General features: G+C 35.2%; 1 protein-coding gene across 3 annotated transcripts in view; it reads right to left on the bottom strand.

Moving 5' to 3' along the window:
• Positions 1 to 23485, bottom strand: part of LOC143192862 (uncharacterized) — a 180611-nt gene that overhangs the window by 133491 nt on the left and 23635 nt on the right. For all 3 annotated transcript variants that reach the window (XM_076398608.1, XM_076398618.1, XM_076398627.1), the window contains exons 8-9: positions 23181 to 23315; positions 17622 to 17887 (exon numbers count right to left, since the gene is read on the bottom strand). In XM_076398608.1, coding sequence (XP_076254723.1) covers positions 17622 to 17887; positions 23181 to 23315 — 401 coding nt within the window. The remainder of the gene's footprint in view (positions 1 to 17621; positions 17888 to 23180; positions 23316 to 23485) is intronic.

Raw genomic sequence — 23485 nt, 5'->3', positions numbered from 1 at the left:
TAAATCGACGTCCCGTGGAAGATTTCCAAGAGATTCCGCCGCCAAGCGTCGGCAGTAAATCAGCGACCGCCGCCGTCGCCCTCCTCTTCCCTCCCTCCCGCCGCACGCCGCCGTCGGGTCACCGCGCCGCCATCGAATCGCAAGACGTCCGGCACGGGGGGCCTAGAGGCGAAATGGAGAGAGAACGAGAGGACCGAGAGAACGGAGAAGGGAAAAAAATGCATTAAACTGGGAGTGGAAAACCAGATTTCAGGTCTCGTGAAACTTTAACGACACGACGACGAGGAATGGACTAGAACACGTCGAATACCATATAAAACCGTTGTAAAATTCCTGAAGGAATGTCCCGAGATGGTGGCTTATTCATGTGGTTGAAAGGGCGGATGTTTAAGAGTTAAGCGATTTTGATCAGCGTAAGCACTTAATGCTTGAATAAGTGGTCCACGTTTCTTAAATTGTGCGAGAATAAAACTAGAGTTACACAAGTACGCGGTTTTGTACCTGAGCAACCAAAAATCTGGGGGCTGAAACCAAATTTGCAGCCCGTTCTTTAAGATTGCTTCTAGTTTTCGAAATATTCAATAAATTCTCTATTTTACTATTTTTAATCATTAATGTAATTAAATAATTAATTGAACTGAGTTTTTTACATTACTTGATATCTGTTTCACGCATTAGGATTCAACACTAATCGCTCAACATGCCTTCAGACCAAACGAAACTGATATTGATTACAATTTGCCGGACTTAGAATGTGAAAATTTATCGATTCAACAAGTTACGCTGAAAGAAGTAACCAAAATTAATAAGATTGACATTAACCCAAAAAAATCTGACAAATTCTGCAAAAACTGCCACGAAAGGCAACTAACTAACTTGATCAATACAGCATCTCGACTAAAGAATGTCCCAGACGTTTGAAAGATGTCTGAAATAAATAAGATCCCAAAACCTAAAAAATCAGCAAATTAAACACGTATAGCCCATAGACCTATCTTACTATTGACAGTAATACATAAGGTATTTGAAAAACTTCTGCTGAAAAGGATAAAAACTATTTTAGATAGAAAAAAAAACCTAATTCCTCATATGAGTTTGGGTTTGTTAACAAACATTCGACGATCGATCAGGTGTAATTGAATAATATTGAAATAACGGAAAAAGAATAACGGATGTAATTGAAAAAGGCTATGAAGGTAATAAGATAAGGATGTCATGACGGTCTCGTTCAAAAGCTACAGAAAATGCTACTGAAACAATACACTAAGTTACAGAAATCTTACATAACATAACAGTCAGAGTGTTTAGAGTCAAAAACGAGGAAGCCTACTCCACAACAAAAGAAACTAAAACAGGTGTACCACAAGAATGTATATTGAGGCCAATTATTTACCTACTCTATACATATGATAGACCACAAATGGAAAATATCACCATGTATACACTTGCTGATGATACTGCGATTCTTGCTATCGAGGACAATAACGAAGAAGCCAAACAAAAATTACACCAGGCAAGTTACAATATAAATAATTTGACTCAGACCAGGAAAATAAATATTAACGAAAGTAAATCTGTACATATGTAGTTCATGTATAATCAGGCGGCGCAACCACCAATGAGAACGCCAAGTATCTCGGAATGAATCTCGATGCAAAAGTTCGCCGGAAGGAATATCTAAAAAAGAAAAGGAAAGAACTGGAGTTAAAATATAGGAAAATGTATTAGTTAAATGGAAGAAAATCACAATGATCAGTACATAATACATTGTTATCATATAAGCAACTATTGAAACCTATATGGGCATATATATTTGACAAGACTTCCAATATCAAGTCCAACAAATATTCCTTAATAAATTAAATACTTTCGTTCAATGATGAAAACGCAGTTCTTGAGTCATTTTTACACTTGTACCTGGACCGATGACGTCTTTTAATGGCGGTTTTTCAAACATATGAGACTTTTTTTACGTTAAATAACAAAAGACGTAGTTGAGAAAAATGGAAGAACATAAAAAATATTTATGCTTAGTATATGTGAGAAGTATTATCGGAAGTTGACTGAAAATAGCCTCCGTCCGTTGAAATTTATCGAGTGGTCCGCGTATCTTATCGCGGCTTGGTGGCAAACGGTGAAAAATGTGGAAAACTATGCATAAAATTCCGTTGTTGCCTATGCAAAAGCGGCGACGGTGATAAGGCCGCGGAACGACTAGATTCCTGAAAAACTGGTCGAGAATTATGGCGACGTCCGCCATAAAATATCTCGAAAAAGGATCGTCGTCACAACACCACAATAGTCCTGTACCCTTTTAGTTCCTTTTCCGTCCTGCGGCGCAGAAACATTCCGTACCGAGCACCATTCAAGTTTGAACAATGAGTTTTATCTACAAATCACATTCTATCATGCTAGTTATCAATTATATTCAATATTTTCACACACTACACATTTTTAAATATAACCCTTAATAAAAATAAATGTCTAGCTATCGGATTCCACGATTAAAGACGATTTAAATGGTCTTGGTATTGTTTACTTATAGGCCTATCGAACTACCCGACAAAACTATAGCACTGTAGGTAAAACAAAAATATGATAACTATTCAATATTTGAAATATTTAATTAAGTTATAGGTCTCTATTTTCTCCTCTATTCAGTCTCATTTAAAACAATCTTGTTCTAACTCTTCCCACTATCTTGGATAACATTTTTAGTTGTTCAAAATTGTTAAGTTGTTTAATTGGCTCAATTTTCAATAATATTCAAAACAGGGAAGGGTGTTACCTACTTTAAAATTTGAGTATTGTGGTCTAAAATATAACCTTTAACGATTTTCACGGTATGAACAACAACATTGTCTTGCTGAAAAATTTCATTTGGACCTGAGAATTAACTACGACTGCATTTGACTTTTAAAAGTTAATTTCTTTTCGTCCGAAAATATCACAGTATGCTACTTTTTTCCCATAAAATGTGTTCTTCAACAAATATTGTAAGCACATTTTTTTGTGGTTTTAAAGGTGATTTCTGTAAAACATTTTCGTCTTAAGGGCGTAGTATGTTATATTAGATTTTGCGTCAGCTGCAGAAGTGTTTTCGTTTAATGTTAACATAGAATTTGAAGCAACTCCAAATATCTATCTATCAGTTATGATCATAATCAGCTGGTCTCCTGATTTTTTGTATATAATATTTCGGATATTTCTTTTACATTTTAAAGTCTCCTTTTAATCAACTAAGGTTTATCTGGACTGGACCTACTGTTTAACGTGGGCTCCAAACCACGGCCATCGGCATTAAGCCTACCGACTGGCGAGTGACAACTTAGAAGTCATCTCAGAAGACATCCGGTCTTATCTAGCCGGCCTACTCGCGTGACTGGTATCATTTTCTTTGTCGGATTTTACACTCTTGGCTAGGACAATCACAAATATGAAATAATCACAAACATAAATTTACGACCATGCCCCAGCAGGATTCGAACCCGTAACTATCGCAACAGTAGGTAGTCCGTTCTGTCGCCTTTACCATTGCGCCAGCCAAACCCGGCATACAACGGACATTTTTATTTATTATATTACCTATTCGTAACAAGTTAAATCATTATTTCTTAGATTATTCATAAATGAATTTCATTATAATTATACTATAGTTTTGTCACGCAGTTGTGGTGGTACGATCTTACTCGGGAACAATAAGTTAACAATAGTGGACACTTTGTAATAATTACATGAATATCTGGACTAACCTTCTGTAGTTGTAGAATCTAAAAGTTATAAATTTATTTTAATTAAGAGTTATAATTAAAAATGGGTAGTGTGTTAAACTTTTGTTGTGGATGCATAGTACCTTAATAATAAAATCATTTGACAACATCTAGAACTGTATTAAAGGATGATCGATACCACACAATATTGTTAATATTCTGAATGAACATAAGTACAACTGAACTACTAATAAAGTATTTTTTTATACATCAAGTTCCATAACAGTAATAATCGTCACCCAATTTCAAAAATCTTAACGTTAACTTAATTAATGTTATTAAAATATGTCAATCAAATGTTATTAAGTCATCGAGAACTAATTGACCCCATTAAGGCTGCATTCATTGATACTTAACATCATGTTAGACAAAAAGCAAAACACATTAGAACCAAAATAAAACAATTATACTGGTTAATCGGAAGATACTTTCAACTTGATCTAAAATCAAAGAGATTGATATGGGGTACAAATATGAGGCTGCACTAAAATTCAAATCAACTAGTCATCCAACGCGGTCAGAACTTAATTCTTCGATTAATTAATTAATTAATTAACCAATGCTTATCGCTACGTAACCAGCAAAGAACTACTTGATGACCTGGAAATCAACTGGATTTGCACAGTTATCCAATATTTGCCTTAAAACACGAAAGAAGATTACTAAATCATATTCACGTGGAAGCAATACAACTAATGGACAACGCGTGGAAAAGCTAGAAGAGTATGCCACAGAACCAGAAGTGCTGCAGACAAAACTACTTTTAATAGAATTAGTAATCGACGAATCAAAAGATTAAAGAATATAAACAGAATTGCTTTCAAAAGTATGTAAGTGAATTAAGCCCACAAGCAGACAAAGATTATTCGCTATGGAAAGCAACTCGAAGATTTAAAGGACCAATTATTCTAGTACCGCCAATTAAAAATGACCGAAATGAATTGGTTCGACGCGAAAATGAAAAAGCTGAATTGTTCGCACAATACTTAGCTTACATATCTCAACCTAATGATATAGAATCTAACATGGATACATCTCCTCTTTATCAACCCGATGTAGATCTGGAAGTTGTCAGTGAAATTGATAACCTCAATCCTAAAAAAGCACCTGGTATAGATGACATTTCACCTGGATTATTAAAAGAACTGCCACAAAAAGCATTCATTATGTTGACATATATAATTAATGGCTGTCTAAGGCTGAAGCATGTCCCGGAATGCTTTAAAGTGGCACAAATAAATATGCAATATCAAAGTTATTTGAGAAACTGATATTTAAACGTGTTAAACATTTGATAACAATACCAGATTTCCACTTTGGTGTTCAAAATCACCATTCAACAATCGATCAAGTTCACAGAGTAACTGCGGCTATTGAAAGAGCGTTTGTGGAAAAGAAATACTGCCCTGTAATATATCTGGATGTCCCACAAGCTTTTCATCGGGTTTGGCATTGGGGATTAATCTGTAAGATGAGAAAATTGTTACCGCGTAACTATTGTCAATTGCTGGAGTCATATTTATTCGCAAGAAAATTTCGAGTAGCGCACAAAATGGCTTTCTCGACAATTAAAAATATCTCGGCTGGAGTTCCACAAGGTAGTGTATTAGGACCTCTCCTGTATCTGCTCTACACTGCTGACATTCCAACAACAAAAGAAACACTTCTTGGAACCTTTGCTGACGACACAATTATTATGGCAAAAGATATATCTCTGCCTAGAGCAATAAAAAAAGTGTAAGTGGCAGTCAACAAAATCTACAAATGGACGAAAGATTGGAAAATTCAACTTAATTGCTCCAAATCTGTCCACTTTAATTTTGCATTGAGGCGAAATAATAAAAACTTAATTATATCACTCAATGGATGCCCGATTCCTCAAGTAGAATCAACTAAATACCTTGGAATCCATCTTGACGGTAGATTAAATTGGAAGCATCACGTTAGACAAAAAGCAAAACACATTAGAACCAAAATAAAACAACTATACTGGTTAGTCGGAAGATACTCTAAACTTTATCTAAAATCAAAGAGGTTGATCTATAATACAAATATAAAGCCAATTCGGACCTATGGGGTGCAAATATGGGGTTGCACAAAAAATTCAAACCAACTAGTCATCCAGCGCTGTCAAAACAAGGTTCTTCGACTGATTACCAATGCCTATCGCTATGTAACCAATGAAGAACTGCACGATGGCCTGGAAATCAAATGGATTTGCGAAGTTATCCAAGATTTCGCTTTGAAGCACGAAAGAAGATCATACTAACGTGGAAGCAATACAACTGCTGGACAGCGCGCAGGATGTCAGGAGATTGAAGCGAACAAAACCATACGAACTTATATAAAGTGTATACATTTAGTGTAAACTATAGCTATAAGTTAAGAATTAATAATTATAATTTTATAATTGAGGAATATATACTGATGTATTTTCTCGCACTCGTCTTGCTTGTTAATTAATCCAAGTACATAGGAAAAGTAGTAATAAATTAATTGTAAATTAAGATTGTACTAAGCGTATCTAATAAAGATGTTATAAAAAAAATTATTGGTATATAAAAAGTTTGGTCTTTCGTTGACTTTTACTATCCATATCTTCGTCCACTCATTTATGTTATTGCTTGAGTCCATGACTCATGATTAAATAGCATTTACGAACCAAGCAAAAATATAGTCGATTGTTCTATTCATCGAGAAACCCTCAAAACTTACTCAGATATTCTATATTTCAAGCATTCAACATGTGAATGACTTTTTCACATATCTAATAGTTTTTTTTAAGTTTTTTTTTACTCAACTACAATCCCTTTAAAACTATTTCAATTAATACAAAAATAATGATGTACAACAACAATATGTCGATGGCTGTTTCGTCAAGATTCCGTAACAGATACTGCGCCTGTTTCGCCGAAACTTTCGCAACTCCTCTGGTAAGCCCCGACGACATTAATAACTGCTCTAGTCTGGTTTATCGTAAATTATCATCAGAACATTCATTCACAGAATTATGTGGTCGGTTTTAGTCCGTCGTACGGCTTCATCGCAAGCTGAATAGTTTATGGATTATTGGCGATTTGATACTGCACAGGACATAGCTGATACGAGGGGTATTATTTAAATTTTGAACACTAACACTAATTGTTTTCAGACGTCCGCTCGTTTTTCAAATGAAAATTTTATATTTTTAGTCCTAACTTTCTTTAGTTTTTCAATGATATTAGTTACTAGACTAATTATCTAGATTAGACTTCATAAATCAAAGATCTCCAAATATTTGTGCCAATTGGGGCGTACAAAACGTAAATACTCAAGAACTACAACGAGGTTGTTCCAAAATGCGTATATAACTTTGTAACAAGCTACGAATTATGGATCTATACATAAATTAAACGTAAACAATGATATTTTGAAGATATCTCATGTGGAATTTAAAAAATACTTTGATAAACAGTTCCACTTCATACAAAAATTAAATAAAATAATTTTAATTGATAATTATTTAACAATTGGTCAGATATATAGAATCACAAACATAGAAATATCATATAAAAATAAAAACGTCTAGTCCTACTTTTAAAAGTAGCTCAGGCCTCAAAAATGTTACTGGTACAATATGCTCTGAGCCCTTCAACTGTTCCAGCCAAAATGTTTAGAGTAAAACAAGAGGAAACCAGCTCAACAATAAGGGACTAATATTTAACAAGTAATAAACCACAAATATCACCATAACTACATTTGCTCATAATTATGCGATACTTGCTATTAAAGATAATCGCTAAAGAGGCAGCCAAAAAACTGTAATATACAAGTAAAAATATATACTATAGATAACTAGACCCAAAAATGTGGAAAATAAAATTCACTGAGTAAAAATTATAACTATGGAATAACTATTTACACCGAAACCTTCAGATCCTGGCTACCACTCAAGAAAGTCGGAGATTCACAAGGAGATTTGAAGGGACACTCCATAATTATGTTAATATCAATGCTCGGATAACACTGGAGGAATATCACTATTCATTATTCACCAAAAATATTGAGAAGAATTGAGAACTTGAAAAGTTTTTCAGTAATAGGAAATACTTCTTTTTTCATCCATTTATTTTTTTTTAATTTTATATACAATATATCGAAATTACAATGTCGACTTTTATGACGTAATTGCTTTGTTAAAATAAGCTTTATATATTTGAAAATTAAGCTACATGTTGCAGTTGGGTTTAAAAATCACTTGAAAACAATGGAAACCACAAGAAACTTTAACTGATATACAATCAAATTTAGCAATATTTAGCAATAGTCAATAACTATTTACATCGAAACCTTCAGATCCTAGCCACCATTCAGGAAAGTCGGAGATTCACAAAGAGATATGAAGGGACACTCCATAATTATGCTAATATCAACGCTTGGATAACACTGGAGCAATATCACTATTCATTATTCACTAAAAATATTGAGAAGAATTGAGAACTTGAAAAGTTTTTCAGTAATGGGAAATACTTCTTTTTTCATCCATTTATTTTTTTAAAATTTTATATACAATATATCGAAATTACAATGTCGACTTTTATGACGTAATTGCTTTGTTAAAATAAGCTTTATATATTTGAAAATTAAGCTACATGTTGCAGTTGGGTTTAAAAATCACTTGAAAACAATGGAAACCACAAGAAACTTTAACTGATATACAATCAAATTTAGCAATATTTAGCAATAGTCAATAACTATTTACATCGAAACCTTCAGATCCTGGCTACCATTCAGGAAAGTCGGATATTCACAAGGAGATATGAAGGGACACTCCATAATTATGCTAATATTAACGCTTGGATAACACTGGAGGAATATCACTATTCATTATTCACTAAAAATATTGAGAAGAATTGAGAACTTGAAAAGTTTTTCAATAATAGGAAATATTTCTTTTTTCATCCATTTATTTTTTTTTTAATTTTATATACAATATGTCGAAATTATAATGTCGACTTTTATTACGCAATTGCTTTGTTAAAATAAGCTTTACATATTTGAAAATTAAATATATTTAGTGTTGTGTTAGCAATGACAGAGCTAGACTGTTTTTGTTATAAATTGCTAACGAAAACCTGAAAAATAGAAGTACATGTTCTCAATAGTCATCGCTCTATTAGGAGAGGACATTATATTAAGGAAAATAGTTTTGCATCTCTGATAGGTCACTTAACATGGGTAACTGGATTATCTCTTCATTTAACTATTTAAAACAAAAATAATGCTTCTGATACTTGTAGATTATTTGATTGCTTGCCTTGATTGGTTTCTTACATACGTTGAAACATGAATCAATGATGATGACTCCAAAGAACCAGAACAATAAATAGAATATGAGAAATCTGCAGAAACACTGAATGTAAAAGATGTAAAAAGACATTCCATACAAATTTTATGGTTTATATTTTGTACAAGAACAAAAAAAAAACGTTTTGTACTACACAATGCAGGTTTATTATGTTTAGTATATATTCTCGCAGATTCCATGAATTTCTATCAATATGTCTTTTGAGCATTTCATACACAATATATTGTTCACTACATAATAAGTTTTGGATGTTATTTTAGTAGTTAAAAAACATTGTAGGAAATTATCATCAATTGAACAAACCTAAGACCTCCAGTTAACGAAAGGAAACATGACAAAGCATCTGATTGAACAAATTTTGTATCCTCCTTAATTAATAGTTACCAAATTGATAAATTTACGTGCTATAACGTATATATTGTATATGACATCTCTAGAAGGTCTGGATAATGGATAGAGTGTATCAAACCTATCAGATTAATTTCGAAAAATATAATATAATATAAATATAATGTAACCTGATATATCTAATAAAGACCAAACTAAACTATACCAAAAAATTAGTTATTTTGTTTATACAATATTAAAACAGAAATTTTCATATTTGTCGTGTAAAAAAACAGCTCATATAAAATGACGTGTCATTTAAAGTATATCAAAACAATGAAAGAAGCAGAAGCAGGTGTACCGCAGGCCAATGTTTTGGGTCCTGTTCTTTACCTACTCTATACATGTGATATAACACAAATAGTGTCACTATAGCTACATTTGTTGATGACACTGCGAGATATATTAGTTAAAACGTAACCGTATTGATATGAAATAAAAATTACGGGCTCCATTTACGTACGCATATACATCTTAAGTATAATGGTTATTTCTTGTTGGTATTTTTCGTTAAAAAATATATAATGTTCTCAAAGTTTCGACATAGTATACACATTACACTTTTGCTAAAAAACGCAGTATTAAGCCTTATTCGCCCTTTATTGGGAGTTAGATGGGGAGAAATATGATTTATTTTATACTAAATATATGAATTAAATCGCCATACCTTAGAACTAAAAAGAACCTTGAGAAATGTAATAAAACGTCTATTGTTGGTGTCGAAACTTCTGCGATTTGGTGTGACAAAGGAGCCCCCACGTTCATATCGAGTGAACGGGGAACGGTTTCCCGAATTTTCCCCGTTAAATCGCGCGGAAGGACCGTGGCCCAGGCCCTCGGTCCAACAAAGGGATCGACTCGGATTTCTGACTGTGAAGCCGACGAAATACACGAACAATCCGCGCCGTGGGCACGCCACTGACGCGAAATTGTTTGTATTCACTGAACGCCTCGTGTTTTACCAATTTTTTTCCCTCCGCAGCAGCAGCAGCGATCTCTGAGCTAAATTCAACTGTCACGATAGGTAGTGGCTGAACAGTTACACCGAAACGAGCAGAAAAACCGACAGGATTTTATTAGCATACCGGTCGCCGTTCGTTTACCTCGTCGACAGATTTCGACATCGAAAATGCATAGTAAACAATAAATCGACGCCGTGGTCGTGCCGCTGCCTCGGCCGCGATGCTACCTCCACCGCTACCGGTGTTACGTGCCGCCCTGTGAATACGCTCTCAAAGAAAAATCATCGTGAACACAGTACCTTGAAGCCAACAGCGTCATGATCGTCTTTCCTCTCGGCCTCCGGTTAAACCAGATTCGACACCGGCGACGGGTAGTGTGGGGGGCGGGGGCGGCGACGACGGTTGTTGGCGACTTAAAACGACGGGCGACACTAGATACGCTGCAACTGACCAAAAGTCCAGAAGCTGGGGCAGCAGGGAGACATGGTTTCTGATGGGGCTCACGCTATTTACCTGTCGCACGGTATCAGGGCTTGGATTGCGCGCTTCTACACCCGACAGATTCGCGACGACCTCTGCTACAACGCCGGCAACACGGCAGGGCAAAGAGAGGCGAGGTCAGACTCGATGCGGCGTTGTCACGTTTACCTCTATCTGATTCCCGCGACGAATTTTTACTCAACTATATTTTCTTATGTTTGCAATACTTTTCTTCGTGATCAATATACATACATTCTCATATAGTTTCAACCATCAGGAAAGTGTAATTTAATCACCATTCATTAGAAAAAATATTTTTATTTCAAGTACAGTTATTTCAAAATATTAATTAATTTTCTTAAAAATATTTTCTTAAACATAAATTATTTATACTTAAAATACATAAATTATAATACATATATGACGCAATATGTTTTCCTGATATAATAAGCCAATGGTATTTTCAATTATTAAAGAAGCTTAATTCTGTCACCGTCTCTTATGGCTAGAAACAACCTTTTCCTTTTTCAACCAATATATAAATATTTTAATTTTTAATTATTAAATTTTAATTAAATCTTTGTTCCTTAAAAACAAAAAACAAACTCACACAACTGGATTACCCAAAAATGTTATCGATGAAGGCAGGAAAATAAAATGTAATTAATGTACCAAAACGTATAATTCATTTTAAATACTTTAGTTGTTATTATTTTTTAAATGCTTTGTTCTAACGAAAGTTTGTTTTTCTGTAAAATGTATCTATATCGTCATAAAGTTAATAACACCCTTTTAAACTGAATCACTTTCATTGGATTAGGTTTCATTTCATTTCTTCATTCATTTCTTACGGAAAATGATTTGAGGGGTAGGGGGTCGACCACGTCTTACTTTTTTTTCAAGGGGTTAGTAGCTAGTCTGGATAGCTTTTACGTAAAATCACTAAAGGGGGGCCAAAAACTGAAAAAATCGTCTCACGTAATCAATAAGTCAAATAACCGAAATAATGAATAATTGAAGAAGAAATGAAATAATGAAGTTATTACATCAGAACGTTTAACAATTTTATTTCCTAACATTTTAAAAATATCCTTTAACTGAAACTTTTTGAATAAAAATATTATTCCTAACCAGCACTATTAATTAATCAATATAATTAATACAGCAGACGTTCGGTAACGTAAACGCTCAATAATGAAAGTATTACGTTAATGTAAATAGCAAATTCGTAAATTCTTAACTAAGTAATAATTACCCCTTTTAAACTATTTATTCAGATTGTTATAAATACATGTAAATATATTGTTTGAATGTGAACTACACTTATTTTGAATTAGTGCACATTATTGGGGGTCTGCTGTATTTATAATTTAAATAAAAATATAAACGGAAAGACGTCAGCAAACTGAGTTATTCCTCTCCAACTAACAAATAATTTTTTTTTTGTTATATTTTAATGCCTCATTTTTACCAACTAAGGTTTATCTGGACTGGACATATTGCTTAACGTGGGCTACGAACCACGAACCTCGGTATTAAACATATCAAAACATCCGGCTTTACCCAGCCTTGTTTCTGGCGTGACTGAGGTCACTTTCCTTATCGCATTTGGCACTCTTGCCTTTTGGACTATCACAAATATAAATATATGAGCATGCCCCAGCAATTGTATTTGGTATTTTGTATTTGGGATATACATACTGATGTATTAATTCCGTGCCTTGCTTGTCTATTAATGCAAGTACAACAGAAGAGTAATAATAAATTTATTTGTTAATTAAGGTTGTACTAAGCATATCTAATGTACGATGTAATTAATAAAAAAATTGTATGTACAACCATTTCTAATAATGGTGCTAATGGCGATATACTAAATTGTTCAATTTTGACGATTTACTTATAACATAATGATTAATAATATGCAATTACTAAATTCTGATATTTAATTTTTACCAACCTAATATACAAAATAAATTAGAATGTATGGAAATGTTACGACTTTTTGCTAAATCCGGCAACGTGCGGACGGTGGCGGCGGCAGGCCCGTGGAGCCCGCGACGTCGCAGGAAGTCCTTCGCAGGACTGGCGCGGGGGCCCGCCGGATTTATCCCGTAGGATCGCGCGAGGATGACGAAGGCCCGGCCTAATCCTGCCGCTTTGCAGAAAATAAACAGGCGTCCGCGGAAGCGTTTGATCGAGCGACCGTCGAAAGACGCCACGTCCACGCCGATCACACAACGCCAATTTATGTCGTCCGTGCATCGGGCGGGCGGAGACGCCAGCCCGCCACGTCTGGACACACGTACGTCGGAATGTTTGCTGATCGATTTGCGGTTCCTTTAGCAACGAACGAGACCGCGGTAAAAGGAGAAAATCTCAATAAACCGCCCTGGCAATCGAATAAAACCGGATATTTTCCGGGGGTGGCGTTATTGGAAGAGTCAATATTGTCACGGCAAATAGTTGAGGTACAAACAGCATCGAGACAGCGAACGAATATCGGGCTACGGCTTATATCTCTGTATGAAAAAGTAAACCACATTATTTTAATTGTATTTTTTGAAAATATATTTCAATCTAACAAAAACTTACTTTATTATTTTCCCAATTCCTATTCTAAGAAAATAGCTATATTCTTAGATGTGGTACGAACCTTCGACAAGGTAGGACATGACGGTCTTGTCCATAAGCTACAGAGAGTCTTTCCAAAACAATACAGTGGGCTATTGAAACCTTACATTACAGCCAAAACCTTTAAAGTTTTGCACGAGGAATCCTACTCTACAATGAAAGAAGCTAAAACAGGCCTATCACAAGAAAATGTATTGGGGCCAATTCTTTACCTACTCTACACATGTGATAAATATATGATATACAACAAATAGAAAATATCACGGTGGCTATATCTGCTGATGACACTGCAATTCTTGCTGTCGGAGACAATAGTGAAGAAGCCACATGAAAATTACAACAGGAAAGTGACAATATAAATAATTGGACCCAAAACTGGAAAATTAATATTCAGGAAAGTAAATCTGTACATGTGCAGTTTACGTATAGTCAGACGACTCAACCACCAATAGTAATAAATAATTAAACATATACCAACAGATACCAAGTAAGTTGGAATGAACCTTTTGAACTGGATTCAAAATATAGGAAAATGTATTGGTTAATTGGAACTGTAGCGACATTCAGATGTTTCGAATTTTCCCGCAATTCTCAGCAGCCCACAGATCTACTCGAGGCGTTGCACATACCTGAAGTTAGCACCCACGGTGAGGTGGCAACAAGTGGTACTGACAGAGGGTACGACGTGGCAACCTCGGGTGGCGAAGCTAGGGGATGACGCGACACCTCGAGGTTCTTTCCGTTCCCGACTCGGAGAGTGATCAGACGTGCCACTGTTCGTAACACCTGAAGGTAACCCTGCCACGTGCATTTCTTTCTTTTTATATTCTTATAGTGTGATCTTGTTTAGTGTTTAATATCTTGTTTATTGTTTAATATCTGTTCGTCTAAAAATAAATATTTCTTCTGCATATAATTAGATTCCATTTGTACCGAAATAAATCGCCGAATATATTGTCTTTATCTAACCGCACCTGTACCCCAAAGAAGGAAATTTACAATTATCAGTAAATAATAAATTGCTATTATAAAAGCTAATATTGAAATTTATATGGACATACGGAATACAATTATAGGAATGTTCCACGAAAATTAATATAAATACAAGTTTTTCAGAACAAAATCCTAAAAAGTACCGAGATACTACAGTAGTGTTTTTGCATAAACATTATTACATCAGAAACTAAGATAGGATAGATGGGTCCTGCTAGACATATATACCTAGATTTAAGTTAATGTGAAGACAAATTCTAGGGTAGTCGGCAACGACTAGTAAAAATTTAATATAAAAGTTATAAAAAAATTGTGTTATAGGTCTTCTAGTCTGTAATAAAAAATGTAACTATAGCAAGATTCTCCGATGACACTGCGATAGGTGCTATTGGAGACAATAGCGAAGAACTAACCATAAAACTACAATACGTAAGTTATACTATAAATAAGTAGTGCCAGACAAGGAGAATAAAACTTATCGAGAATAAATTAGTACATATTAATTTTACCTACAACAAAACTGTTCATATACCAATAAATGAACAATACCATTATCCCATACGGTAACAATGCTAAAAGTTTTGTGATAAATCTTGACGCAAAACTTAGTTGGAAGGAACAAGTCAATAATAACTTTATTTCGATTTTATCTCGAATTAAAAGTTAACAGAATGTATTGGTTATTTGGAAGAAGATCTAAAATATCCATACATAATAATATACAGGTATACAAACAAGTAGTAAAACCTATATAGACCGTGGGAATTCAAATATGGTGATGTTTTGCGAAAAGTAATATTAACATGATACAATAGTTTCAAAATAATGTATTGAGAAGTATTTATTAGCACACGGATACAACGTGGGGCAACATTCCCGCTACCATTGACGCAATTTCCGCTGAGTGGCAATAATGGAACGATTATTTTCAATAAATATTATCAATATTTCTGTTCGCTCTCGAGCTAAACGTCACATAACCAAGATGGCGCACAATCAAAATGATAGCGGGACTTTTGCCACACCTTATACAAGAAAAGTTAATATACCAACTGTAAAGGAATTGAAGAAGAAGACATGAAGAAAAGCTCCCCTCCCATGTAAAGGCTAAATGCAGTAACGTTGGGGCATTGGATTGAGGTGTTAGTAGTGAAATTCCTGTTATGCAGAGTAGATTTTCGCAGTTTTTTTGAACAGCATCGAATATCTGTATGATTCTCAGGACCTTCTTGTGTTGTTACCAATTTATATCTGGTGTTTAAGAAAGAACGAAGTTTACTTATTATCCTCCCAGTATCGCCTATGTACACCCTTTCTTAAACAATGAGGACACAGCTGTCACCTTTAGTACAGTCTTCTTGTATTGGTATTTCGAAGCGTATAATACTTTGACTTTAAAATTGTGTCATCAGTATATTCCCTGCCATGCAGTCTATTCTTCTCTAAAAAAGCAGGTAAACTAACTCTTCTTTGGTTTGATGTTGTTATGTTTCCTTCTCTATATGAGCTTTCAATCTTTACGTTCATATGGTTCAATATTTGTATTTATTCTTTTTATATAAAATATATAACACGTGGGGCAAAAGTCCTGCTAACATATTGATTTCGCACAGTTTCGCTTTTACCATTTTGTTGTAGAAGTCGGACGTCTCGTAACGCAGAAAATGTGACTCTGAGGCGCGATAGTGTTGCAGAGTCAGAAACATCAATTCAGTGACATGGTTCCCAGTTACACATTTCTGCACGCAGTTTAGGCAAATTTTGAAAACAAATTTGAAAATGTTTCCGTACAAAATTCAGTTAGTCCAAAAATTGCTACCCAGAGATGGTGATCAACGAGTTGAGAACAGTAATACAATCCTAAGGCTGTCTGGTAAAATTGAAGATTTTACGTCTAAATTGATAATGAGCGATTAAGCCCATTATCTTTTCAATGGTCGTGTTAATAAACAGAACAGTTGGTTTTGAGGAACAAAGAATCCTCAATTAATTCATGAAACATCATTGCATCCACCAAAAACCAACTGTATGGTGCGGTATTCATTCTGGAAACATCATTGGTCCCAATTTTTTTGAAAATGACCAAGATGTTGCAGTTAGTGTAACTGCTGAACGGTACCAAGACATTATTCGAAATTTTCTTGTATAATATTTCGATTACTCTTTCGATTTTTTGAAAAGATATTTCCGTTCAATGATAAATAAAGCATTTACCTTATTTAAAAAAGCTCCAGTAATTATTGTGCGATCATTTTTAATTATGCCATGGATTTGTTTTTTTTATGATTAGGTATGCGTATATTTAGTATTTATGGTTATTGTACATCTTTAGTTTTTAGGTTTTGTTTAAGTTCTATTTTATTGTCTATATTTATTATAGTATATTATTTAAAAATAGCAATTAACATATTAAAATACGATAAAACATTTGTGGGGTATTATTCCATTCCATAGAAAAATTCGATTCCTTTTTACAGATCCACACAACATTCAAATATAAAAGTAATTCTACTTCTTATAAAACGAAATTATTAACTGAATGTTAATAGTATCCATTAATTATTTTTTCCTTTCCTTTTTTAAAGTTAGTACAGTAAGGAATATGTACATCTTCGTCTCGCAATTCTAATCTCCGTTGGAAAATATAAGCCAATATAAAATTAACCGCTCCAAGCAATAATCTCCGTCCTTTCCCCTCTCACAATTTATAAAGGAAAGGGTTCGTACATCTTCGACTGACATGACGAATTGAAAAAAAAAACAGTCGAACCACGCATTTGACTGAACATAGTAATCATTGTATTAAAAAATTATAATACAGTAATATTATTTTCAGTCGCTAGCTTTTTGACTATCGAGAGTTTCGACTGTTTTCAGTCGATAGTTCCCAACGCTAATGAATGTATATCAGCATTAACACTTGTTTCAGAATCAATATGTTTATTATATTATTACTAGAACATTGGCAAAAACTTATGTAAATTATTTTTAGTAATGATTATAGATTTCTTGCTCCATGTACAAAATCCTCTAATATTTTGACAAACTTACCCTTGCTTATCTCGACGGCACTGGGAGACGAGGTTAATTCTCTGATACTTTGTCGCCTGGCTTTGCCAGTTCGTTGTACGTCTTTCGCGATATCTTTTCCGCTTTCGCTGTTCGGAGTTGTGAGGGGTTCTTGCACGATGTAATTGCTGTTCACATCCATGTCCAAAACGGGTTGGCTTGGTGAAGGTTTCTCGAATAGATGTTGGAATGCGAAAACGTCACTTTTGGAGTAGAACAGATGTTCGTTTGTATCTTTTTTGCGTTCCCTGTCAGAAAAATAAAACCGTGCATCATCATGGCTGAGAGTTCTTATAATTATATTTGATATATTCATGTAAACATGCTAACTCAACTTTTAAACCAGATTGTTACATAACATAATAGTTAACGGTTTTCCATTTAGTATTATCGAGTTATTCAGTATAACAGGTCAATTGAAAAGTCCCCAGCCTACCATAGTAAAACACATTTTTTTGGCAATATTAGTTTTTTTTTTATTCAACATAATTCCCTTCAACAGTGATTCACTGGTTATAGTGACCTTACAACTTTTCGATACCATTTTTGTAGTACGATTTGTCTTTTGCTTCAAAATAGCCCTCAGTTTCGGTGATCACCTTTTCATTCGACGAAAATGTCTTCCCAGCGAGCATTCTTTTGAGATCTGAGAACAGGAAATAGTCGCTGGTTGCCAGATCTGGAGCATACGGTAGATGGATAGATTTTTGCCGATTTGTGACACGGTGCGTTGTTTTGATGAAGTAGCACTTTCTTTTTCTTCAAATGCGGCGGTTTTCCGACGATTTTGTCCTTCAAACGGTTCAAAAACGCTATGTAATAGTCGCCGTCGATGGTCCTTCCTTTTTCAAGGTAGTCAATCAAAATTATTCCTTACGCATCTCAAAATACAGACGCCATAACCTTGCCAGCCGACGGATGCGTTTTCCCACGCTTTGGAGCGGGTTCATCGTGTGCAGTGTACGTGGACTTCGGAGTGAAATGATGGAGCCATGTTTCATCCATTGTCACATATGGACGTAAGAACTCGGTTTGTTACACTTGATCGTCTTCGAACACTGCTCCGAATCATCAAACCGTCGTTGTTTTTCGTTAAAAGCGCTTTACGATCGTTCTGAGCATCCACTGCGTTACCGTCTTCGCTGCTCATTTCACCACGTCTAAACTTAAAAACTCGGCATTAAGCCAAGTTTTTGTTTCAACTGTATTTTTTCCCTTCAAAAAGCAATTTTTTATCAACACGTGAAATTCCTTTTTAACCATTTTTTTTCACAATAACAAAAGTTGCTTCACTCCAAATGTTATAATTCACAAACTAATGATCCGATAACTGTTATATTTATACACACATCTTTTGAGGGTTAGAGCTAACCAAAAACATATGCATTTAATTCTAGTAGCGCAATCTATGTATCAGTCCGGGGAATTTTCAATTGACCTGTTTTACAGACGCTAGTCACGGATTTTAATGATTTTAATGTTCATTCCCATTAGAATTGTATTTTTAAAATGTGTGATATGACGCTCCGTCATATCCCAGTCGTTTTTTTTTCCAGAGTGACCGGCTAGAACTAAATGGTCTTTTGCTGATGTCGCCTCGGGTGCGGAATAGTTGAGTGTTTTGCGGGCTACAGAAACCCTGGGTTACTACTGGAATTGTCATAGTTGTCTGTCTACCGAAGTTTGTGGGTGTATAAGGATTTAATCAAGATGTTGTCATATTCTAAGGCGCCTAGGGAGAACCTTAGACTGGACATGTTCATGAAAATCTTTTCGAGGTGAGTGTTGACATTCCTCATAAACCATGTAACCAGTAACGCGCGGGCATTTTTTGGATTGGAACACTTGAAGTAGTGCAAGTTGTCTCTCAGAGACGTACCTGTACCACACCTGTGCTCCGAGGAGGTAGACTGGACGGACTATCATTTTATTCAGTGCCGCTTTCTGGGATATTGGGAGTTTTTCTGCAGAGGAGTGGGAAGAGTAGACTATACGCTATATAGACGCCATTGCCTTTGTAGAATTGACCAGTTCGAGTGGCTGGACCGCTCGAACTGGAAACCGAGTTATGATACCTTCTGAAGCCAGGTGATAGGAACTTTATCGATTTAGTGGCGAGAGTCGCGGAACTCCTTCTTGCGGTGGAACAGAATAGCCTGAGTTTTGCTCGGGTTTATCTGCAGCTGCGAGAATTTATACCACGTAATCGCCTAGTTCAGTTGGACTTGAAGTGTGTCGCGAATAGCTAGTCGTGACTGTAACCGATTGTCATAATCCTCGGGTTTAGTTTTAACGATTTAGAAGTAATAAGAACCAAAGTAGTTCGAAAGTAATGAATTGTAAGTCTTATTGTACGAAACACAGCTCAAGCTCTCAAAACATTTTCCGACAGAGGAATCAACTGTTTTTCAAGCTTTCATCTCAAATCGTGTAAACATAGCGGTAATATTGTTAAAACAAGAGAGAAAAAACATTAGTTTTATGTACTATTGTACCACTGTATTATGATTGCCAATGAAACTGAATTTAGTACGAGAGTTCCAAACGCAAAAACGCATGGACTAATACAGGCGTCTACAAGCGTCAGTAGAGCAAATAGAATGATGAATTGTTTCAAAAGGGACCAGCAATAGTGAGTAACAGAGAGAAAATAATCTCCTCGCTTGATCATGCTCAATCACACGTTGCAAGAGTTGCGAAGGTTACACCCAGCGTATCTACTAGACATAGTGCCTAGTGATTACACGGCCTGGCTGCCTCACGATTTTTAAATGCTGAAGAAGAGCGAGAATGCCATGGGTTGCATAACCAACATCGTTCTTTTGACACGATCTTGCCATGTTGCCAGAAACATCGGAAAATGTTGAAGGATGTTTTGATTAATATATATTTCTCACAATAAGTAACTTTGGAAAAAGGAGAATGATTAAAATATATGCAAACAATTAATATTCTACTACTTACAGTAAATTAGTTAGAAATATGCATTGATACCCTTAGGAGAAACAATCGATTTTGTACGGTATACTACCAAACTCAATGTTATTTGCAAACAAAATATTGTATATACTCACAATAACGAGCATACATAGAGAAATTATTAACATTTAAACAATAGTGACACAATGATAACGAAGATATTTATGAGCTTTTGTTGACGAATATATTCTTTCCTGCATCCTTCATACTTGCCCTGTGTATATAATAAATTTGCATTTTTGTCGTAATTAAAGATATTGTACAAACTATTGGCATATAGATAATATAGATAGATATAGATAGAATATATATAGATTCATTAATGCAACTCAAACAAATTATTATAGAAAAATTTAGTTGTTTGTTAACAAATATAGTTGTTTTTTATCGATGATATTTAACTGCAGTGTTAACACCTACCTGACCTAGGAAATTAAATAATAAATAAAAAAAATAGCAAACAATCTTTGTCTGCTGTTCTCATTTCATTTAAGAAATCAAAATTCGATGTCAGACGATCAAAATTTTTTCATTTATTTAAAATTAAAATTACCGATTGCTAAAAAACAAGACTTTTTTTTAATTCTAATTTTGCTAGAGCAGTTTCAAATAAATCGGTTCACAAGAACTTTTCCAAAAATGTTATTTGGAGAAAAGCACGTTTAAACTTTCGTTTTTAGGTACCAAGATTTATTAAGATTAAGATAGACAATATACATCAATGAGAATATGTCTAAACAACAGAGACAAGTGCAGGGAAAAATAAAATATACATTGACAATAGATTGACATTTGATAATAGCATTTGACTGAGAAAATCTTTGTTAAAAGTGGGTGTCGCGTTTCTTCACTGTTGACCAAAACCAAAAACATTTTGATAACTTTGAACAGTGTTTGGTCATGTTTAAACGCAACAAATTGGATTTCTTGCGTCGATATGTGATAATGGGTGAAACATTCATCACGTCGTCTGAGTGGGCAGCAATTGGTGAGCCTTGTCCAAAATGCCCGAAAACACAACAATAGTCTGGAAAGGTTATCGCCACGGTATTTTGAGATATGTGTGGTGTAATATTCACCCAATATCTTGAGAGGGGAAATACCATCAACAGTGAATATTATAGAGCGGTATTGGGGCGTTTGAAAGGACGAAATTGCAAAGAAAATAATTTTGTTGCATCAAGACAACGCTCCGTGTCATATATCAAACAAAACAATGACAAAACTACACGAATTGAACCTCCAGTTGCTCCCACATCCACCGTGTTCGCCAGATTTGGCTCCCAGCGACCACTGACTGTTCGCAGACCTCACAAAATGCTAACCGCTAAGATATTTCGCTCGAATGAAAAAGTTTTCGCTGAAATTGAGGCCTATTTTTATGCAAAAGTTAAATCGTTCTATAATTGTGATATTGAAATGTTAGAGCGGCGCTGGAATGATTGTGTAGCTCTTGACGGAGATTACGTTGATGAATAAAGCCAATTTTAAAGAAAAAAAACGCGTTATCTTTCTTATGCCCGAGAATTTTCAGCCGTTGTGTTAAAAGTAGCGTCGGGAACTATCGACTGAAAACGACTATCGACTATTTAGTAATTGACTACATTTTACTATCGACTGTTTTAGTCGCTATTTTCGATCCGACTGATTTGGTTATTATATACTATCGACTGTTTCAGTCGTGTACATTTAGTTACTATTTTTGGTTCTACTAGTATCATTCCACTGATTTTTAAAGCTCTATCGTCGACCACTACCTTGACAAAAATGTACCCAATTTATGCTTACATAGATTTATAAGTAATATATATAGTTTTATAATTTTTTTGGTAGTTTACTTGTAGATAATAATATATTGTATATTAATATAGCAGCATTTTGGAACGATCTTTTTTTAGATTATTAATGTAATAGGGTAAAAAGATTAAAGTTAGTACTTGAAGGAATATGTACATTCCTGTCTCGCATATACTAAGCAATTATCTCCGTCCGTTCCTCTCTCACAATTTACGCAGGAAAAAGTTCGTACATCTTCGTCTGACATCGTGAATTGAAAAAACAGTCGAACCGTGCATTTGACTATGGACTGTTTTCACTATTTTCAGTCGATAGTTTCCAACGCTAGTTAGAAGACAATCCAATTGTTTTAAATCAACAACCGTATTATTTTGAATTGTTAATTTACATTGAACAAACGCCGAATCCTCGCCAAGTTCTGCGGCAATCATTTTCAATTATATTTGAGTATTTAGCCCAGGTCCTTTGACCCGCACCATCAAATTGCAACCAAGCCACACTGAAACTGCGACACTCGACAGACTTTTATGTGTAAAACGTGCTGTCTCATATTTAATCTTGCTGTCCTCCCTCTCCATTTCCGCCAACGTCCGGACCTCTTTGCATTCAGAGCCGTTCGCGGCACCCGGAGCCCCACTAAGCTCCCATGCGGATTCGGGAGGGGGGGGGGGGAGGAATGACAATTTTCGGGAATCACCCGGACAGACGCCACCGTCCTGCCGAAGCGACTCGGCGGTCGGTCCGGGGTTTCCGCCGTCGAATTACCTGCCGGAATGGCGTCGGTCCACGCCGCCACTGACGTCATTAGCGTGCGTCGGGCGTCGGTATCGATTCCTCGCCAGTCTCGCACCTGCAGGATCGCTGGATTGTCGGCGGGGTCTGCCCGAGTCTCTGTAGTACCTGGACGGGAGAAAGAAAATAATATGTGGTTGAAAATAACACACTTAATGATGGGAACAAAAAAATTATATGCATACGTTCTTTATAGAATAATATGGGGGATACTAATACATTTCCACAACTGTTCCAAATCAATTGAAAACTTCCCGGTCTGACACATATGTTTCCAA

The sequence above is a fragment of the Rhynchophorus ferrugineus genome, unplaced genomic scaffold, assembly GCF_030347505.1.
Source record: "Rhynchophorus ferrugineus isolate W39M unplaced genomic scaffold, kcgeb_rfMv2 rfM1, whole genome shotgun sequence".
NCBI classification, from domain to species: domain Eukaryota; kingdom Metazoa; phylum Arthropoda; class Insecta; order Coleoptera; family Curculionidae; genus Rhynchophorus; species Rhynchophorus ferrugineus.
This window is presented reverse-complemented; position numbering and strand designations above follow the sequence as displayed.